Raw genomic sequence first — 17,524 nt, 5'->3', positions numbered from 1 at the left:
ACGTTGAGTAATATGTTTTTATCATCGTATGCCCATTTCGTTATAGAATAACACTCTGTCTCTCACAGAGAGAGAGAGAGAGAGAGAGTGTGTGTGTGTGTGTGTGTGTGTGTCACAAACACACACACACACACACACACACACACACACACACACACACACACACACACACACACACACACACACACACACACACACACACACACACACACACACACACACAAACACAAACACAAACATACCCACATCTGAGCTACATGAAAAGTACAAAAAAAATCTAGAAATCGTACTTTCATTATACAATAACAGCAACGATTTCTGCATGCACAAGTGAGGCATTCCGGGTCATTTCTTCAATAAGAAGATATTTGATTCTGATGTTCAGAAAATGCATTACGGAACCGAAACCTTTGACCTCATGAAACAACCCTATAACTAGTAACATTGGAAGTAAACAATAAATGAACAACAAATAAACACTGAGTTGTTTAATAAACAGTTTTCTTTTCAATAAAATAACAATTATACAGTCCCAGTGCCATTTAGGAACAAAAAAAATATTGTACATTTCAGAAACAATACGGGGAACCCACAATGGGCTCTTCAGGCTCAATGTCTTCAATGTCGAGGGGAATCAGTCGAAAACACATGAAAAATATATCCACATCTGAATATACAATATGTCATGCATAATATAAATATAATTTAGCGTATTAAGCGTAATTAAGCGTCTTAGAGTACCATATTAAGCGCTATATAAATTTCATTTATTGTTATTATTATTATTATTATTATTTATAGGGGCAGTTGTGTGGGACGGTGCTAGACTTCAGGCAGTTGGCGGTCTGCAGAGTACAGAGTCTGGTGGAGGGACTACAGGTAATGGCATGCCTATTATATGTTTTAAGTTTTTTGGTTAATTATTTTCTTTTTGAAAAAAAGAAATAATTATTTATTTTGCCAACAGTGTTGTATCCGGGACCCTGCATGCGGTAAACGATTCTGATGTTTCAATACTTGTCATAGTCATTGCTAGTCTTAAATCACAATTAACTCAAAGTTAAGTCGGAATACACTGGTAGTTTGAAGTGGACAATCACCTTAAAAATATTGCTTTTATGTTTAGTTCTAGGGTTGTTGTGCACCCCTATAATATGTAAACGATCCCACTGTGCTGCTCATATTCTTTGAGACTGGCCTCCATAATAAACAGACAGAGAACTCAAGGTCTAGGGAAACGTAATGCCTGATCAACCCTAGGAAGGAGTTTGTTTTCCTGTGATTTTCTGTCGAAAATAAATAGAAGAAAATATAGGCCTGTTGTAGCAAATATATTCTTCTAGGCAAATATCAGACACTTTAAGTAAACCAATGTGATCAAGTGTTGCGTATTCATCACAGGAAGGCTCAATATTTTGTAACACATGCATTTACCCCACAGTTGCAACAAAGTTATGAAAGTCAAGGTAATTTAACCTGACCGTTTGGTTGCGGGAAGATCCTCCATCACGCTATGCAGTTTAACTCAGTGTGTATGCAAATATAAGTAGCCTGGTCATAGCAGTACTACTACCAATCCACAAGCCTCTTCACACAAACACCTCACAACGAGAGACAGTTTCCACTGGCGCAGGAGCAGGCTCCCTGGGCCAGCTAGGACGGAATTGGGGTCACTCTGTGTGATGTCATCGAGGGGCTACCCTGGGACAGGTAGGACGGAGGTGGGGTGGAGGACCCTGAACAGCTGCAGGGACAAGGTGAGTCCTCGCCGAGCTTTGGCAGAGCAATCCGGTCTCTCTCTCAGCTCTACGATCACCTGGAGAGCAGAGAATTAACACTGATTAACCCTGAATCCGCTGGCCCAGACGGCATTCCTGGGCGGTTGTTAAAATCATGTGCTGACCAGGTTGCACCAGTGTTAACTACAATCTTCAATCTGTCTCTAGCCCACTCTTTAGTTCCTAGGTGCCTAAAAATATCCACCATTATTCCTGGGCCCAAGAAGACCAACCCAGCCAGCTTAAATGATTACCGCCATATAGCCTTGACGTCAGTGGTGAAGAAATGTTTTGCGAGATTGGTAAAAAAATGTATATGTTCATCAACACCTGGCTCATTAGACCCCCTTCAGTTTGCCTATCGACCCAATAGATGTACTGATGATGCCATAGCCCGTGTCCTCCACACCACTCTCTCCCACCTGGATGAAGGGAAGGGGAATTACGCACGCCTGCTGTTCATTGACTATAGCTCGGCCTTTAACACCATTGTGCCAAATATTTTAGTCACCAAACTCAAACATCTAGGTCTTAATACATCTCTCTGCTCCTGGGTTCTCAGCTTTTTGACGGACAGGCCAAAGGCGGTGAAGATTGGGAGCTGCATGTCAAATACTGTCACTCTCAACATCGGTGCCCCCCAAGGATGTGTTCTAAGCCCCCTGCTTTATTCCCTATACACCCATGATTGTACAGCCAATTACAAATCAAACTCTATTGTCAAATTTGCGGATGATACAGTAGTGATTGGACTCATCTCCAACAACGATGTTGCAGCCTACCTAAATGAAATTAAGATGCTGACATCATGGTGCAATGACAACTGCCTTGAACTAAACATTGCCAAAACAAAGGAATTGGTGGTTGACTTCAGAAGGGACAAGCAGAGGCTACATCACACACCACTGAACATCCATGGTGCCCTGGTGGAGACAGTAAGTCACTTTAAATATCTGGGAGTAGTCATCTCTAAGGACCTTCCATGGACATCACACATCTCCAACCTGGTGAAAAAAGCAAGACGGCGTCTGTACCATCTTAGAAAGTTGAACAAATTCAGAATATCCAGAGAGCTGCAGAAAACATTCTACTCAGCAACAACAGAGTCTGTTATTTCTGGAAATATCACAACCTGGTACGGAAATAGCAACTCTCATGACAGAAGGCCTTGCATAGTCATCAGGTGTGCAGAGAAAATCACCAGCACTGCACTCCCTGGACTTCAGGACATCTACACTAGGCGTTGCCTGTCAAGGGCAAATACAATTTTAAAGGACTGTCATCACCCAGGCCATATAATGTTTCAATGGTTGCCCTCTGGAAAGCAGCTTCGTTCTCAAAAGGCCAGAACAGAAAGACTGAGAAGAAGTTTTTTCCCCCAAGCCATACAAATGAATGAATGCTTAATTCCCCCCTCTTCATAAACTTTTTATTTTATTTTATTTATTTAATCCAATCTTCTTACTTTTCAATTATTATTAAACTTTGCACAGCTGGGAGTTGCAGTTGCAATCCCTATTTCAATGCTTTTTCTTTCTCAAATTAAGCATGTGACAAATAAGTTAACCCCCAACTAACTAATCAGTAGTTGGGGGTTAACTACTGATTAACCCCCAAAAACATCCCTTAATAACTCCTGAAATCCCTGAATAACCTCTTAATAAAATCGGAATAATCCCTGAAAAACCCTGAATAATTCCTTAATAACATCTGAATAAGACCTAAATAACTTTTGAATAACCCCTGAAAAAGCCATGAATAGCAAATGAATAACTTCTGAAAAATCCCTGAATAACCCCTGAACAACTCTTTAATAAACCCTGAATCCCCCGAAAAAACCCTGAATAACTCCTGAATAAACCATTAGTAATCCCTAGATAATTCCTGAATACCCTCTGAATAATTCCTGAAAAGCCCCTGAACATGCTTGGCAAAAAAACTTGAATAACCCTTTGAATGTTCTGTTTGTCCCCAAATTACTAGCGTTTACATTTTGGTGGTTGCAGTAATAGCGCGCTCACATTTCCCCCCACCGGTGGGTCTTTCTTTTCTTCATACAAACATTAATTCTAAACAGCGTTTTACACAGTAGGCCTAGCCTATAATAGGAAATGCTCAAAGGTAAATCAGCGTAATTTAACACTGACTGTAGCTTTTTATGGGTAAAGAAGCAACGGTATCATTGTATGGGTCTGTAAAATGCTAATAAAATCAAGACATGTATTTATTAAGCACCTTTAATGAAAAGGTAATTGGTTGGGGGAGATCTTATGTTTTATTTATGTTTTTGTCATGCCTTTATACGCTTCAAACTCGTGCATATTGCAAGAAATATGCAACACTGCCCCCTGGGGTCACACTTTTCGGTTGGTCGCAGAATTCGGTGTAACAACGGCACTACTATAGGCACTACTATTACTACTACACTGTACTAGTATTACTATACGTACTAGTAGTACCTAATACTACTACACTGTATTAAATAATAGTACTGCTACTACAATGTGGTTGTTATTCTAATACACTTCCCTAGTACTGTACTAGTACTACTCTGTATTAAGCACAGATAACCTGGAGGCCAGTTCTAGACTTTTTTTGTGAGGCTGAAAGGCTCACAAAATATGTAGGCCTGACATTGGCCTGAAATATGTAGGAATTATACGTCCAACATTTGTATACTGTAAGCCAAGTTGTTGGCTAATAGTAGAAATCCACCAAGACCAAGTTTCTATGCTAAATGCATTCAGCACATGAACGCGTACAGGCCTGCTCCACTGAATGAAAGAGCACATCATTATTGGTGGTTCGAATCATCACGATTGTTGCTGAATCTAATCGTTCTGTGGGAATACTGATCGAAACTTATGCAACCTGGTTTTGATACGATAGCGTTCAGGGAAAACCAAATGAATGGTGAGGGGGGAAGGCCTAGGATCTGAGGTTGCTTGGAAAGATAACTGTTACCTGATAGACAACTGTATTGACTCGTTTTTATACATCCAGGACCAGGTTAGCTTGATTGCTAGCCTGTACCGTCAAACACATTTCCCCAGATATTTCCAATGAGGAAACGTCCTGTTATATTACGTCCTCCGATAAGGGAGCAAACATTGAAGGGCGTTAGGGTGCCCGCCCCCATTTTTTAAAAAGCAGCTCTGGTTCCGGATCCATTTCCCATTCATTTTCCTTAAAATAGTTAGTTTAAAGCCTGGACCAAAACAATCGGTCCAAGCAATGTCGGCTGTGGTTTGTATGCAAGGGAAACCAGGGTTCTTCTTGGCCTCTTCGTTGTACCCCCCGCTGCAGTGCAACGTTGAGACACAACGACCAGGATATTCACTGCCCATTGTTCTCCCAGTCCATGACCATATCCTTAAGAACCCCATTTTGATTAGAGCCACTCCCGGCCCTTGGTAGCCGTTTTCTCAAGCCTGACATATTACGTAATTATTTTACCTTGTTAATTAAAACCCGTAGGCGTGGTTTATTTACCACTACTTCCACTTCCATAACAATTCTTACCTGTGTTCCGAGATGCTTTTTGAACCACTTGCCAAACGCAAGCACGTTTACTTTGCGTCTGCATAAACCACATTGAACAATTACCACTTGAGTCATAACTTTCCCCAAACGATGAGACTAGTTTTTCAACCCAAGCTTGGATTCTCAGTCATCTTTGAGACTTGAATAAATGGCAACCAAAGTTGACAGTGAAATAAGTCGGGAACAAAGTGGTTTCCGGTTACAATGTGCATTATCATTAACAGTAACTTTAAGCATTAGAAGACACTTAAACCAAAGGTTTTTTTTATTACTAACAAACTGCCAAATACACTAGTTTGTGTAGACCCCAGAGGGCCTGGTCCTATAAACAAACTTTGAAGACATCTAATTCCAGAGCTATCACTTAAAACAAAGGCATACCACACAAATTAAGTCAACACAGAAGCGAAAAGAACCCCCTCCCCCTTCCAGACAGCAGTCCATATCAGCAAGCCCTTCTCCGCATTAGTCATATCTGAAGACACTGCCCTTTAAAACATCCAGAAAGGTGCGCACCGGTTGACGAGGACACAAAAGAGGCAAGCATTCCCTTTCGCAGATACAAGTCTATTTACATTGAATTATCATATTCCAACATCGGCCATGTGGTAAAGGGGGAGAAAGATCGTTAACATTTTGAATTTAAAAAGAAATGTTTTGTTCATTGGAATTTAGTTATATCATAATTGTTTTGTTGATTTGGTAACCATGGCCACTTTAAACCTCAGTAACTAGACCCTACTGCAGAGGACACCCACTTGACCTTGTGCCCTTCCAGGTGAACTTAAGACTTGGCTCAAGAGTCTGGAAGCACCAGAACAGGGGGGGAAAAAAATTACTGAAAAATGTTTATTTTTTCTTCAAAAACAAAACAAAAGCTCCTTTACAGCATCAATGTTTTGTTCTGTAAAGTCAGCAGACATGTAAAATACAACCCTTACAATACATTAGAATCAAAAGGTACCAAAAAGTACGGTAAAAATAACACTTCCAGTTGTGGAAATGTGGGAAAAAAAAAAAGAAAACTACGGGAAAAACAAAACATGACCGGGTAAAAAAAAATTGGAAAAAGTTACATTTTATTCTGATGGTTTCTGTACAAAATGGTCGTCTGCCATAAAAGTTGAGTGGAGTCTTGTGTCCCCGCCAGGCTACCATAAGTCCAATCTTACACTGGATCACTTGAGCACTGAGGAAGAGAGGAGAAATATTTAAACAAAATCAAATCAGCTATTTAATTAATTGCACAACCAATTTAAGCCAACAGTAATGCGTGTTCAAATACATCTATGCTATTGTTGAAAGCAGACATGCATCCTTACGCCCTCAGAAGGACTGATCACTTACATTTATTTTTGCGTTGCAAGCATGTACCGTTGGCCAATAGCAATGCTGCATTTGTTTAATACTAAGTATTAAACTGGTCAAGCAACATTTCCAAAAATTTTATGACGATGGCAGACCTGATTGTGAGATATGCGACTGGACTTCCTTGTCAAACTTTGTAATGGCATTACCAAACATTTGTTTTGAGTATCATGGTAGCCTATGGTGAAACAGTTTCTACACCTTGTCAAACCCTGGGGTATTGAAGCGCGTTTCCTCTGAACTACCTTTTGTGGATACATTTTAAAAGATTACTTCCATGCAGCAAAATATCCTAAAAGCTTAAATTTGAGCAAAATTTAATTTTTAACATTGAATTATTAGAAGGAAGTAACGAATTATATGGGGCACAAAATACCCCAAGAGAAAAAGGATTATATATGCCAAAAACTACTAATGTTTTAGGTTAAACAGGCCAACATAGACTCTGCAGTCAAATATTGTTACAATGTACTGCTTAGTAGTTGGGTCCAATTACTTGGGCGCACGTCAGAACATGCTAGTTGAATGGATGAGGATCCCTTCTTGGGGGGGAAAACCATTTTGCAAGTGCATTCCTATATGGTTGTGGGCCGAGTCATTGCCGTTGGGCTTCCCCATCAAGAATGAGCACTTGCTGGGGAGCCAAACTGAAGTCGAGTCAACGTATGAGAACTATGCAAACAGAAAATTACATAAATCACAGACTGCGCACAGTTCCTGTGTTCCCTGCTCCCGTGGATTGGGGAATATGCGAGTGACGAGGTAACAAAAGCTCCCCAGTGCAAAAGTTGGTAGGTCACAGAAATGATGACTAATTCTGCATGACCTACTAGGGTATTCAACGCTTAACTCTTGCCACAAGAATTTAAAGTAGTTTGTATTGAAATATGGAAATTTAGTGGATTTTCTCAGCATTTCTTTCCACTAGATTATCTTTAATCTGAACCATCATGTGAATAATCAAATGCTCTTTTTAATATATATATATATATAGCCATTTATCTCAGACAACACAACAAGTGTAAGAACAGACTACGGCCAACTAGACTGGAGATCGGTGATGTGCTGAGTGGGCATAAGATCATGTTAGTTGAGGGCACAGCGTGGAAGCGTTGGGCGCCCTTGGCAGCATGTTGTTAGGGAGGCAGAAGCAGAGGAAGAGACCCCAGGATGAAGGGATGATTCAGGTTTTGAAACTAGCCTGTGCTGCTAACTAGTAGGTATGTGTAACATTAGGACACTTTTATGCACCGTTTGGTAACTGAAGCCTAAGGGCTGGCAAGAAAGGATGGTCATTGACTTATGCATGCCTTCAGTGAACCATTGAGCCCAAATATTTTTTAAAGGCTTTGGAAATAGCCAAAATATTATCTAAGATGCTTCACAATGCAAGAGATAATTACATTTATAATGAGCAGACAAGCTTTTTAAGATCCTGAACCATCCCGCAAGTGTGAAGATGCTTAGCAGCTGAAAAGCAGATAGCCCCCCCATCTCCCAGATAAGCAAAACCCATGGGCTTGTGGTCCACCTCAACCCATTTCTGAAGTCTTTGTCTTTTACTAGTGTATTTTAGTAGAAGGCAGGTTCTCTCCTGCAACATCTCATAAATCTAGAGCCAAAGAGGGTGCTTGAATAAGGGAATATAAAAAAAAGGGGGTGTAACGGGCCAATTTCTCACTATACTAATACAAGTAATCCCAGGCACTTTGAACATTACATTATGAACTAACAAGGGTCACATAGTGAAGAGGTTGTTGGGATCAATTCAGACATTTAATTTAAAAATAACGCAGTTCACTGCCAGCTTTGCCACATTGGCCAGATAAAAATGAGATTCAGTCATGGTTACATAATAAATATTCTACAGCCTGTCCACTATGATGTCCCCCAATGTCCCCTCCCATGTGTGCCATGACAGCTGTGGTAGTCACAAGTGTTGACTATGAAGACATAGCATACCTTGCACTACAATGTGATCAGTATGGCTTGTAGCTAGTCTGGTGGCCTCCCCGTCTTGGAGTTTTCCCAAAGCTGGCACTGCCCTGGTCTGCGGGGGACAGAGAGAGAGGCCACTGAGTACCTTAGAGCACAGACAAGTCAAACAGTCAGGCAGCTCCACCCGTCAGTCCAGCCACATGCCACAGCGCCGCCAGCCAGCCAGCGCGCCGTTGCTCAGTGTTGCTGTGTGCGTGTACCAGGGATGCAGCACTAGAGCGTGTTAGACAATAAGCTAGCCATTTCATGAGACATGGCCCATTTTAGTTTGACAAATTTGGAATTTTTTTGTATCTTCCAATTTGGCAATAGTGTGGTAGATCTGAAAGGGTAGATCTACCGACTATGCCTTGGGTACAACTATGGGAGATTGGAGTTTTTGGGTAATCCAGATCTTTCGAATTACACTACTGGTGCATCCCTAGTATTTGAGTACTTACTGTAATCATAAGCGCCGCCGCCGCCTCCATATCCACCATAGTAGCCTGAGCCATAGTCGTAGCCTCCGTATCCACCATAGCCTCCGTAACCGCCCTGGGAACCGTAGCCCTGGTTCCAATAGTTACCATAGCCTTGGTTCCAGCCTTGGCTCTGGGCTGAGTAAAAAAAAAATCAATACAAATTGGGACAATTATCCATACCTGTATCAACTCATCTGCCTTATAAATAAGAAAGGATTTAAAAACACATTGGCTACCTAAAATCGTACAACCATGGAATCCCTTCCTTGAACGCATCCATTATAAGCTGTGGGTGAGGAGCACAATAAAGAACCATCAGCGCCCTTACCTCCACCGCCACCACCTCCTCCTCCACCGCCGCGCCACCTGCCACCACGACCACCACCTCCGCTGTAGCCGCCCCCTCGGCCACCCCCGTACTGCTGCTGCTGGTACACGTCTTTGGGCTGGGCGATCTTCAACTCACACTGGGGACATGAGATACAACATAAACCCCTGTCCAACATGGACCTTAAGCTTTCCTAAATTTGGGTCACTAAGTACTCCTGAAGTCTTTTGCGCTTCCTTGAAGTGGTACCTTGCTGCCTTCGACCGTGTGGAATTTATTCTCAAGACACTTCTTGACGCTGGCCTCGTCTTTGTATGTGATGAAGATGAACCCCCGCCTCTTCTTCATCTTGGGCTCAACTGGCAGCTCAATGGTCTCAATCTTAAAGAAAATACGTAATATTAGCAAATAAGTAAGAACCAAATGGAACAATATAGGTAAAAGAAAACCAATGTGACATTTATTTCTCCAGCCATACAAATAGTATGAATGTTATTATTCCAACACAAAATAGGCTTTTTTCCGTATAATTTAGGAAAGGTCTCCCATACATTCGATATAGTAAAAAAGGGTCAGGAATTCCCCACAACATGACAGCATAGACTAACCTCTCCAAAAGTTCCAAAGTATTCCCTGATGGTTTCTTCAGTGGCCTCAGGATTCAGCCCTCCAACAAAGATCTTCTTTGCAGGCTCCTTCTTCATCGCCATGGCCCTCTTGGGGTCGATTTGACGTCCGTCCAGTCTGTGTTCGCTCTGCTCTAGGACCTATACCGAAGGAAAAAACGTCATGCACACGCACTGAACGGATACAATAGGGCTCCATGAATTCAAATAGTACGGGCAGCAATTTAAAATGGCTATTTTAGTTACTGCATGTGCATTAGTTTCCCAGAATGTTAAAACCAATCAATGCTATAGACTAGAAATTGTACGAGCGCAACCAAGCCAGCGTAGCACGTCTGGAAACCACCCACCTTGTCCACGCTGGAGGAGTCTTTAAAAAGGACGAATCCGAAGCCGCGGGATCGGCCCGTGCTGGCGTCCATCTTAATGGTGCAGTCCGAGACCTCGCCGAACTTCGAGAAGTAGTCCTTCAGGTCCTTTTTACTGGTGTCCCAGCTCAGGCCGCCCACGAACATTTTACTGCAGACAGTGTGGAAAGTTACTTCGACATCCTTCTCCTATAGCCATTAGTTTCAGTTTACTTAACATTGTGACCCTTCCAATAGCGTGCAAAATTAAAGTTAATATTGCCATTGAAGCTAAACATTTAACTACAGTGGACGAATAATACTTTCTAGACACAGAATCTTTGGTACTACATAAAAGAAAGTCATCTACCACTCAGTCAAGAAAATTCACGAGTTAGCACTACAAACTAACAGAAGGGAAAGCCAACATTCTACCTATTCTCCCAAGACCTTGAATTTGAACCATTCAATTTTCTATGCCTAGCCAAAAAAGTAGAATGCAACAGGGTCCTCCTGCATCCCGATGGTCACGTTGAGCCCGAATGGTAAATTAAGAGACCCCAGTGCATTGTTCCTTCAAGTAGTGTCAAAACAGGGCATCAAAACCCCAGGCATGTGTTAACCTAAATGTTAACCATCTTCCAGGTAACATCCTCTTACCCTGCATCATCTTCTCCTTTGCTAGCGTTGATTTTTCCACCGTCTCCGGCTTCCTCCTGCGTTACTTCGGCCTCAGCATCTCCCTCGCCTTCTCCTTCTGCCTCTACGTCGCCTTCGCCTCCTTCTGCTGCTGCTGCTTCTGCTGCTGCTTCTGGTTCTGCTTCTACGTCTCCTTCTACCTCTGCTTCTACGTCTCCTTCTACTTCGCCTTCTGCTTCTTCTTCTTCTTCTTTGACAGCAAACTCCTCTTGGTCGGCTCCGTTCTGCTCCTCCTCTCCCTCGTTGCCATTCTGCTCGGAAGTCTCCATAAACTGATTTTCGGTGTCGCTCATTGTGATGGATGGGGGGGCTAATGGAGAAAACAATTACAATCGGACCATCTTGGAATACATGTTGCAGTCTGTAACAAGTAAGCAATAATTAAGGACAAAGGGTTATCGATGGAACTACTACAACAATGGATACACCAATGTATCAAAAACAAACCCAACAATCGACGGTATTAGATGCATCCATTTGGACACAAATGGATGGATACACCGTAAAATAACATCAGATGGGTTCCTTGGACTTTGGATCGATATAGAAACTAATAGCTAAAGTCGAATACGGAAGAAAATGTCGCAGTTCGTGTGAAACTAAAATATCGTGCCGAGATTATGCAAGTGTTTGCAGAGCAAAATAAAACCTATCGAAAAATAGCCATAATGTAACAATCATAGCGATGCGAAGACTTTAAACACACTGCTCTCCATTTTGAGGATTCAAGCCGGGCGCGCTTTACGAGCTCCCTTACCGCCCGATGCACGGTGCAGGCCCGGCACAAACCTCTACACAGCACCCTGCACCGGTACACTGAACACCTGGTGGGTAATACCGATGTGAAACAGCCTAATATGCAAACTTTTGCACACTAAATTGGCATAAATGTGTATTTTTGTAATGGTACATACAAACAGCGGGGTTCTAGGCAAAGCCTTGTGCGGCCCTCCCCCCATAAAGCGCGTTAGCTTAGCACTTAGCACTTTCTTCCCGATCAAAACAGACCACAGATCGCCTAGCTGCTAAAATACGGATAAATGCAACCTAAGAGTGAACATTGGACGCAAGAACCATTATAACACAATCGATTTACCGAACAGCTTTTGTGGCGAATGAAGCAAAACATGCGCTTACTTCAGAGACGAGGAGACGGTGACTTGCTTCTCAAGATGGACACTCCGAATTCGCCGCTAACTCGTGGCGAAATATATATCACCGGATGTGAGCGCGAACGACAAGACGTTACAACAACAACGGCTGTGATAGGCCACAGGGGGCGGGCCTTGTAATGAAGGAGGCTTTTTATTGGTCACTTTTATGAGCTGACAAAAACAAACTGGCTTATGCTGTATTGTGAGGAGAGAATGTCCTTACAACGGGTATGGCTGGCTGAGTGTTGTTCATATTTTGTTCCTACTTCTTAAATACACCCCGACACGGACGGTTCTCCGTGTTTTGATTGAGCAATGTTTAGTCGTTTCCGAGATTTCTGTAGACGTACCCGACGATCCTCTTCTGGTTTGTTGTGCTGCGAGTTGAGACGTAATTAAATAAATAAACCCACCACGAGGAAACCTTGGGCTAATAGGAGTCTTCTATAGTCTAAGATTTGTCATAATCTAAAACATAACTATTCTATGCGTTTCGTGACGGGAAATACAGCGAAATTAAGCTTTAATGGTCGGTTTACCACACGTTACAAGTCTCAAACTATATTCTCTATTGCGTTGCATAACATGATCCATATACACACGTGTACAGGGTTGCACGTGTTAGAGTCGTGAAAAAAACCTGTAGGCCTACATCTGTTGCATCACAAATGCTTATAGCCCCATCCAGGTTGCATTATAAAACATGACAACCGGTTCTTAATCCATTACAGGGGATCCCTTTTCATAGTTAGGAGTCAGGGTCCGAACACTCCTCCAAACCTACCAGCACATTAGATATAGCTCATCGCTCAAATGAACTTTCCCCCTGGAATATCCATGTCCCTCGATTGTCCTTTTCACAACTTTCTTTCCAGTTATAACCTGCTTCAAATGAATCATGTTTAGACGCGTTGGATTTCGAGACCTGTCCCCATAGTTATTTAACCACTTATATCAATACACTTTGGGTTAAAATCCTGATATTTGATAGATACTACTTTTGAGTCTGGCATGCAAGTTCATATATTCATGCCTCAGTACAATCTTGACCTAGTGCAACCTAGCACTCCATTTACAGTTCAATTTGTATCCATACTATAAGATGAAAGACACAGGCCGGACATTTCTTGTCAACCGTTTATTTACATCTGATACAAATTTAGATTACTTGAAAATACATTTAGAAGTTATGTTTTATTTAAAATAGTTGAAACTTTTAAAACATGCTTAAGCAGCATCACTTTAAACCATAATCTTCACAATTTAAATCATTCAACAGTTATCCTTTAAAAATACAACCGTCAAGACACAATCATTTTGTGTCAGATCGTAACGTTTTTTTATCCTGTAAAAAAGTTCCATAATTCTTAATTCATATAATAATAATTAATAATTCTTCTTTCAAGGTCACGAGCAGCTGACTACAGTGATTTTCGGCACCTTTGAACAAATTAAGCTCTCCAGGTTCTGGATGTGGTCCAAGCCTATGAGCGGGACTTGCTCACCCAATGGTACTTGTCAACACGAGGGCCAGAAAAGGACAAACTTGGTCGATGGGACCTAAACGCCTTCTGCCCATGGAACTGGGGGCCCGGAGGAGGAAGGGCAGCAGCAGTAGGGAAGTGAGGCGGAAATCCGTCCCCGGTAAAAGCCTTCCTCTTGGGGTAGTTGACCCAGGGCTGGGGCACGCTAGTGGCAAACTCGTTGAACTGAGGAGAAGGGATAGGATTAGGTCTTGGGTGGAGAGAAACTGAATAACACGTTTGTGGCATCCACATTAACTTGCATGCGTTTGTGCGAGGCGTCATTAAGGAGATATTCAAGGTAAAAAGTTATGCATTTTGTAAACACAACAAAAACTGGAAATTAACTTTGTACTTTCAAAAGGTTAAAGATCTGGATTCCTGTGGGGTTGGAGCACAGAGAATACAGGTTTCCAAACTAACTAGCATACAACCTCAAGCGCAAATATATACATTTTTACAATAAAACACTCCCGTCCATTCAAATACAGATTGATGGTGCAGCTTAGCCGCACAGCCCACCTGGTAGATGCTGTTGGGGTTGCTGACAGTCGGGATCGTCTTCTGCTCTGGTCGGGAGAGAGGGGCGGACGCGGGGAGATGGAGGGACACCGATGGGTTGCCGCTACTGCAGCTGCTGCTGCTCCGGCTGGTGTCTCCGCACGAGACGTCTTCCTCGTCGTCCGAGGAGGCCCCCGAGGGGACGTCCAGGCTGGCCCGCTCCACCGCACGCTGGATGCGGTGAGAGAACTCCCGGTCACTGCGGTTGTCGCCACTCAGCAGCGATACGCAGAACGGAGCCGTGTTCTCGCCATATCTCGAGAGACAGAGCACATCGTTACTTTCCATCAGACCGGGGCCAAATTAGCCAGACAACTAGTAAGACATCGCATCACATTATTTTCCTGCAAAGAGATTTCAGAGGCACATCCATAATGAGAAGGTAAGGGGTAAGCAACTTCGACACCTATATGTAGTCTGATGACATTTCTAGGTTTCGAATGAGGAACCGTTTGGCTGAGAGTGGCAATATGGATACCGCAAGGACTCCAGTGCCCCTGATAGAGATAACGCAACAGGGCTTGGCAATTGTGAGGTCACATCTGAATGGGCACCGCAATGTGGGAAGCATAGGAATGTAATTTAGGTAGTAATGGGGTTTTGGTCATTGTCTAGTGATAATTGGGGCATTGTAGGTTAAAGTGTTCAATCCGCCACTGCGTTTCTCGTATAAAAAAAAGAGGTTAAAACAATGCTTTGATTGGCCAAGGTTAAATTATGTTTACTTAAGATCTTATGTGACTACAACTCGAGCAATCTCAAAATGGTGAGCATTTGCCTCATAAAATCCCATGATACATTCTGATGAACAACCCCTACTAAAGGTGAATCAGCAGTATTTTATAGTTTGCAGCCTCAATTGCACCCTTGGCTGAGACCATAGAATGAGACAATGGTTGGTGATGATAGGGTTGCGCGGTTTGGCTGCCTACCTGCAGGACACTTCCCCTGGGTCCACCCACAGGGTGAGCTCCCTTGGCAGGCCCAGACCCTCGTATCGCACGCCGCTCCGGACACAGGCCTGCTCCAACACCGGGTCCCTCAGCATGACTCGGTTCATTCGCAGACACCTTCCAAGACAAGGTGCAAAATTGATGGCAGCTTTGGACGGTTCCATGAAGGAAGTTGAATAATGAATTAGGCCTAGTCAGGTGGGATGTCACGAGGGCTGAATTAGCGTCATTTGGTCATAGTTTAGTTACTTATTTTGACAGATTTAACTTAAGGAATCACTTTACTTCATGGTTACTGGCCTACTGCATGTTCAGAGAACAATTAAACAATGATAAATTCAAAAAGAGGAAAGGAATAAGCATCCATAACAAAAGCAATTCATTGCGTTTGTATTTTAAGCAGTGATCGTTCTCAATATATCCAAGCATATGTTGTGGTCTACAAAAATTAAACCAATGCATTGCCTGTGAATCGATTTTTTTTGCAGTTTTACTACAATGTCATTCCTTAAGGAGTGCATACTCAGCAGGTAGGACTACACACCTGTACGCCTGTCCTTTGCATGGTGTGCTGGGCTCCCAGTGGTTTTTATAAGTCTCAAACAGTAATGACGTCAGAGCGGCTGCGAAGCGCATCCTACCGTCCCCATCTAGACCGCTGTATCTCTTTACCAGCCGGGCAATGAAAAACACAGCGGCGGCTATCTCTTCTTTCATGGCCTCAACAATTGCAGAGAAGATACTCAACAGAAAAAAAAAAAATAGGCACACACTTTCCTAACAAACACTTGTTCCAGCAAATGCACGATCACAACACTAGACACATCCAAGCTATCTTAGTTAAGGTTAAAACACTGTTGCAGCTTAAAATCCTACAAGGGTTGCACTTCACATAATCCAAAAAACTATTTTGCTTAATAAGAAAAACCTAAACACATGGTAAGCGGGACCACTCAAGCAAACAAATTTGCTCCTGGAACCTTAAAAAACACACAGGCCTGTTGTATGGTTTCAACACATTCAGCCCCTTATCTACTCAATATTGCAAGAATATTAACTCTAAAATATCGACAACTTTCTTTTTTTCCTTCGTGTACCAGATATTGGAAAAATAAAACAGGTCTAAGAACCTCTAGATGGTAAACTTGGCGTCTGTGGTGAAGACACACACCTGCACAAGGTTAATTTAATGTGTGGGAGGGGAGGGGGCGGGGACTGAAACAGGTGAAAGGGAGGGGGGGGGGGGGGTGCGGGAACTTTAATTGGTGAGAGGGAGGGGGCGGTGATTTAAACAGGTGAGGGGGGGGGGACTTAAACATGTGAGATCTCATTTTCATTATCTCAATTTATAAACGTTGAATTTGCAAACGGTTTGTACTAGGCCTAACTTTGTGTATGAATTTTTGTATTATTAAGTAAAATGTTTTGACAGATACTTGGCTTGTATTTTTGGGATTGTTTCTAATCAATGATTAGAAACGATCATCCTATAAGCAACTTGACAACCCCTAGGTTTATTAATCTTATACCCTCAAACATTACAAACAAAAAGTCAGCCCAAAGTGTGAGTCCAAATGTCGCTAATTCATTAATTCTGTTGGGAGATTTAACGATTCATGGGTAATGGGCTTGAGTATACACTTATCTATGGGGCCAGGAAAGATGCATCATCATTGATTTAGATCGAATAGACAGTTATCTTGAATTATACAGCTAAAAACATGAGCTCTCTTTCACTAGCTTGGTAACACTTTACAATAAGGCATTAATGAACATTTGACTAATGCAGTATTGAGCATTAATGGTATTGTAATTATTTACTAATGTAGTTCATGCTAACTAAGGTATTCATTCACAGGCCGACATTATTCAATAGCTTTAGGGTAAATCCACAAACCCTGACCCCTATGCTTATTAATTCATTTACTTATTTTAATGAATGTCCCATAATAAACCCTTATTGTAAAGTGTTACCAATAGCGGTATCTAAAATCTGTCCTTGGCATGGTGTGCTGGGCTCCCAGAGGTTTTTAGAAGTCTGAAACAGCAATGACGTCAGATCGGCTGCGAAGCGCTGCATAGTGCCTACCGTCCCCATCTAGACTGGCGTATCTCTTTACCAGGTAAGGGACCAGGTAACATCTAAAATCTTGAAATGGACATGGGCTACTATACTCTGCTTCTA

General features: G+C 42.3%; 2 protein-coding genes across 3 annotated transcripts; both read right to left on the bottom strand.

The window, feature by feature from the left end:
- Window positions 1-5,568: 5,568 nt before the first annotated feature.
- Window positions 5,569-12,550, bottom strand: LOC115547029 (heterogeneous nuclear ribonucleoprotein A/B). 2 transcript variants are annotated; one of them, XM_030360943.1, is made up of 9 exons: window positions 12,286-12,550; window positions 11,110-11,458; window positions 10,453-10,621; window positions 10,085-10,243; window positions 9,726-9,857; window positions 9,477-9,615; window positions 9,128-9,283; window positions 8,652-8,739; window positions 5,569-6,510 (listed from the first exon to the last, which is right to left on the bottom strand). In XM_030360943.1, the coding sequence occupies exons 2-8, from the start codon at window positions 11,439-11,441 to the stop codon at window positions 8,669-8,671; spliced, it is 1,158 nt and encodes a 385-aa protein (XP_030216803.1). In that variant the 5' UTR covers window positions 11,442-11,458; window positions 12,286-12,550; the 3' UTR covers window positions 5,569-6,510; window positions 8,652-8,668. The 2 variants fall into 2 exon arrangements, with proteins under 2 accessions (XP_030216803.1, XP_030216804.1); XM_030360944.1 differs by lacking the exon at window positions 8,652-8,739.
- An 882-nt stretch (window positions 12,551-13,432) lies between these two features.
- Window positions 13,433-16,518, bottom strand: btg4 (B-cell translocation gene 4). The gene is made up of 4 exons (XM_030360946.1): window positions 15,884-16,518; window positions 15,319-15,456; window positions 14,348-14,642; window positions 13,433-14,011 (listed from the first exon to the last, which is right to left on the bottom strand). The coding sequence occupies exons 1-4, from the start codon at window positions 16,054-16,056 to the stop codon at window positions 13,787-13,789; spliced, it is 831 nt and encodes a 276-aa protein (XP_030216806.1). The 5' UTR covers window positions 16,057-16,518; the 3' UTR covers window positions 13,433-13,786.
- Window positions 16,519-17,524: the final 1,006 nt, after the last annotated feature.

The sequence above is a fragment of the Gadus morhua genome, chromosome 7 (assembly GCF_902167405.1).
Source record: "Gadus morhua chromosome 7, gadMor3.0, whole genome shotgun sequence".
In the NCBI taxonomy this organism is placed as follows: Eukaryota; Metazoa; Chordata; class Actinopteri; order Gadiformes; family Gadidae; genus Gadus; species Gadus morhua.
The sequence above is the reverse complement of the archived record's forward strand: the minus strand, read 5'-3'. Positions and strand labels throughout refer to the sequence as shown.

What these genes read in the sequence shown, in the direction of transcription:
- LOC115547029 (XM_030360943.1), bottom strand. Translation starts at nt 11,441, where the DNA reads ATGAGCGACACCGAAAATCAGTTTATGGAGACTTCCGAGCAGAATGGC. An exon ending in ACTCCTCCAGCGTGGACAAG is followed by an intron (nt 10,244 to 10,452) that starts GTGGGTGGTTTC and finishes CCTTCGGTATAG; the next exon opens with GTCCTAGAGCAGAGCGAACA. An exon ending in ACACGGTCGAAGGCAGCAAG is followed by an intron (nt 9,616 to 9,725) that starts GTACCACTTCAA and finishes TCATGTCCCCAG; the next exon opens with TGTGAGTTGAAGATCGCCCA.
- btg4 (XM_030360946.1), bottom strand. Translation starts at nt 16,056, where the DNA reads ATGAAAGAAGAGATAGCCGCCGCTGTGTTTTTCATTGCCCGGCTGGTA. An exon ending in CCAGGGGAAGTGTCCTGCAG is followed by an intron (nt 14,643 to 15,318) that starts GTAGGCAGCCAA and finishes CTGTCTCTCGAG; the next exon opens with ATATGGCGAGAACACGGCTC. An exon ending in ACCCCAACAGCATCTACCAG is followed by an intron (nt 14,012 to 14,347) that starts GTGGGCTGTGCG and finishes CCTTCTCCTCAG; the next exon opens with TTCAACGAGTTTGCCACTAG.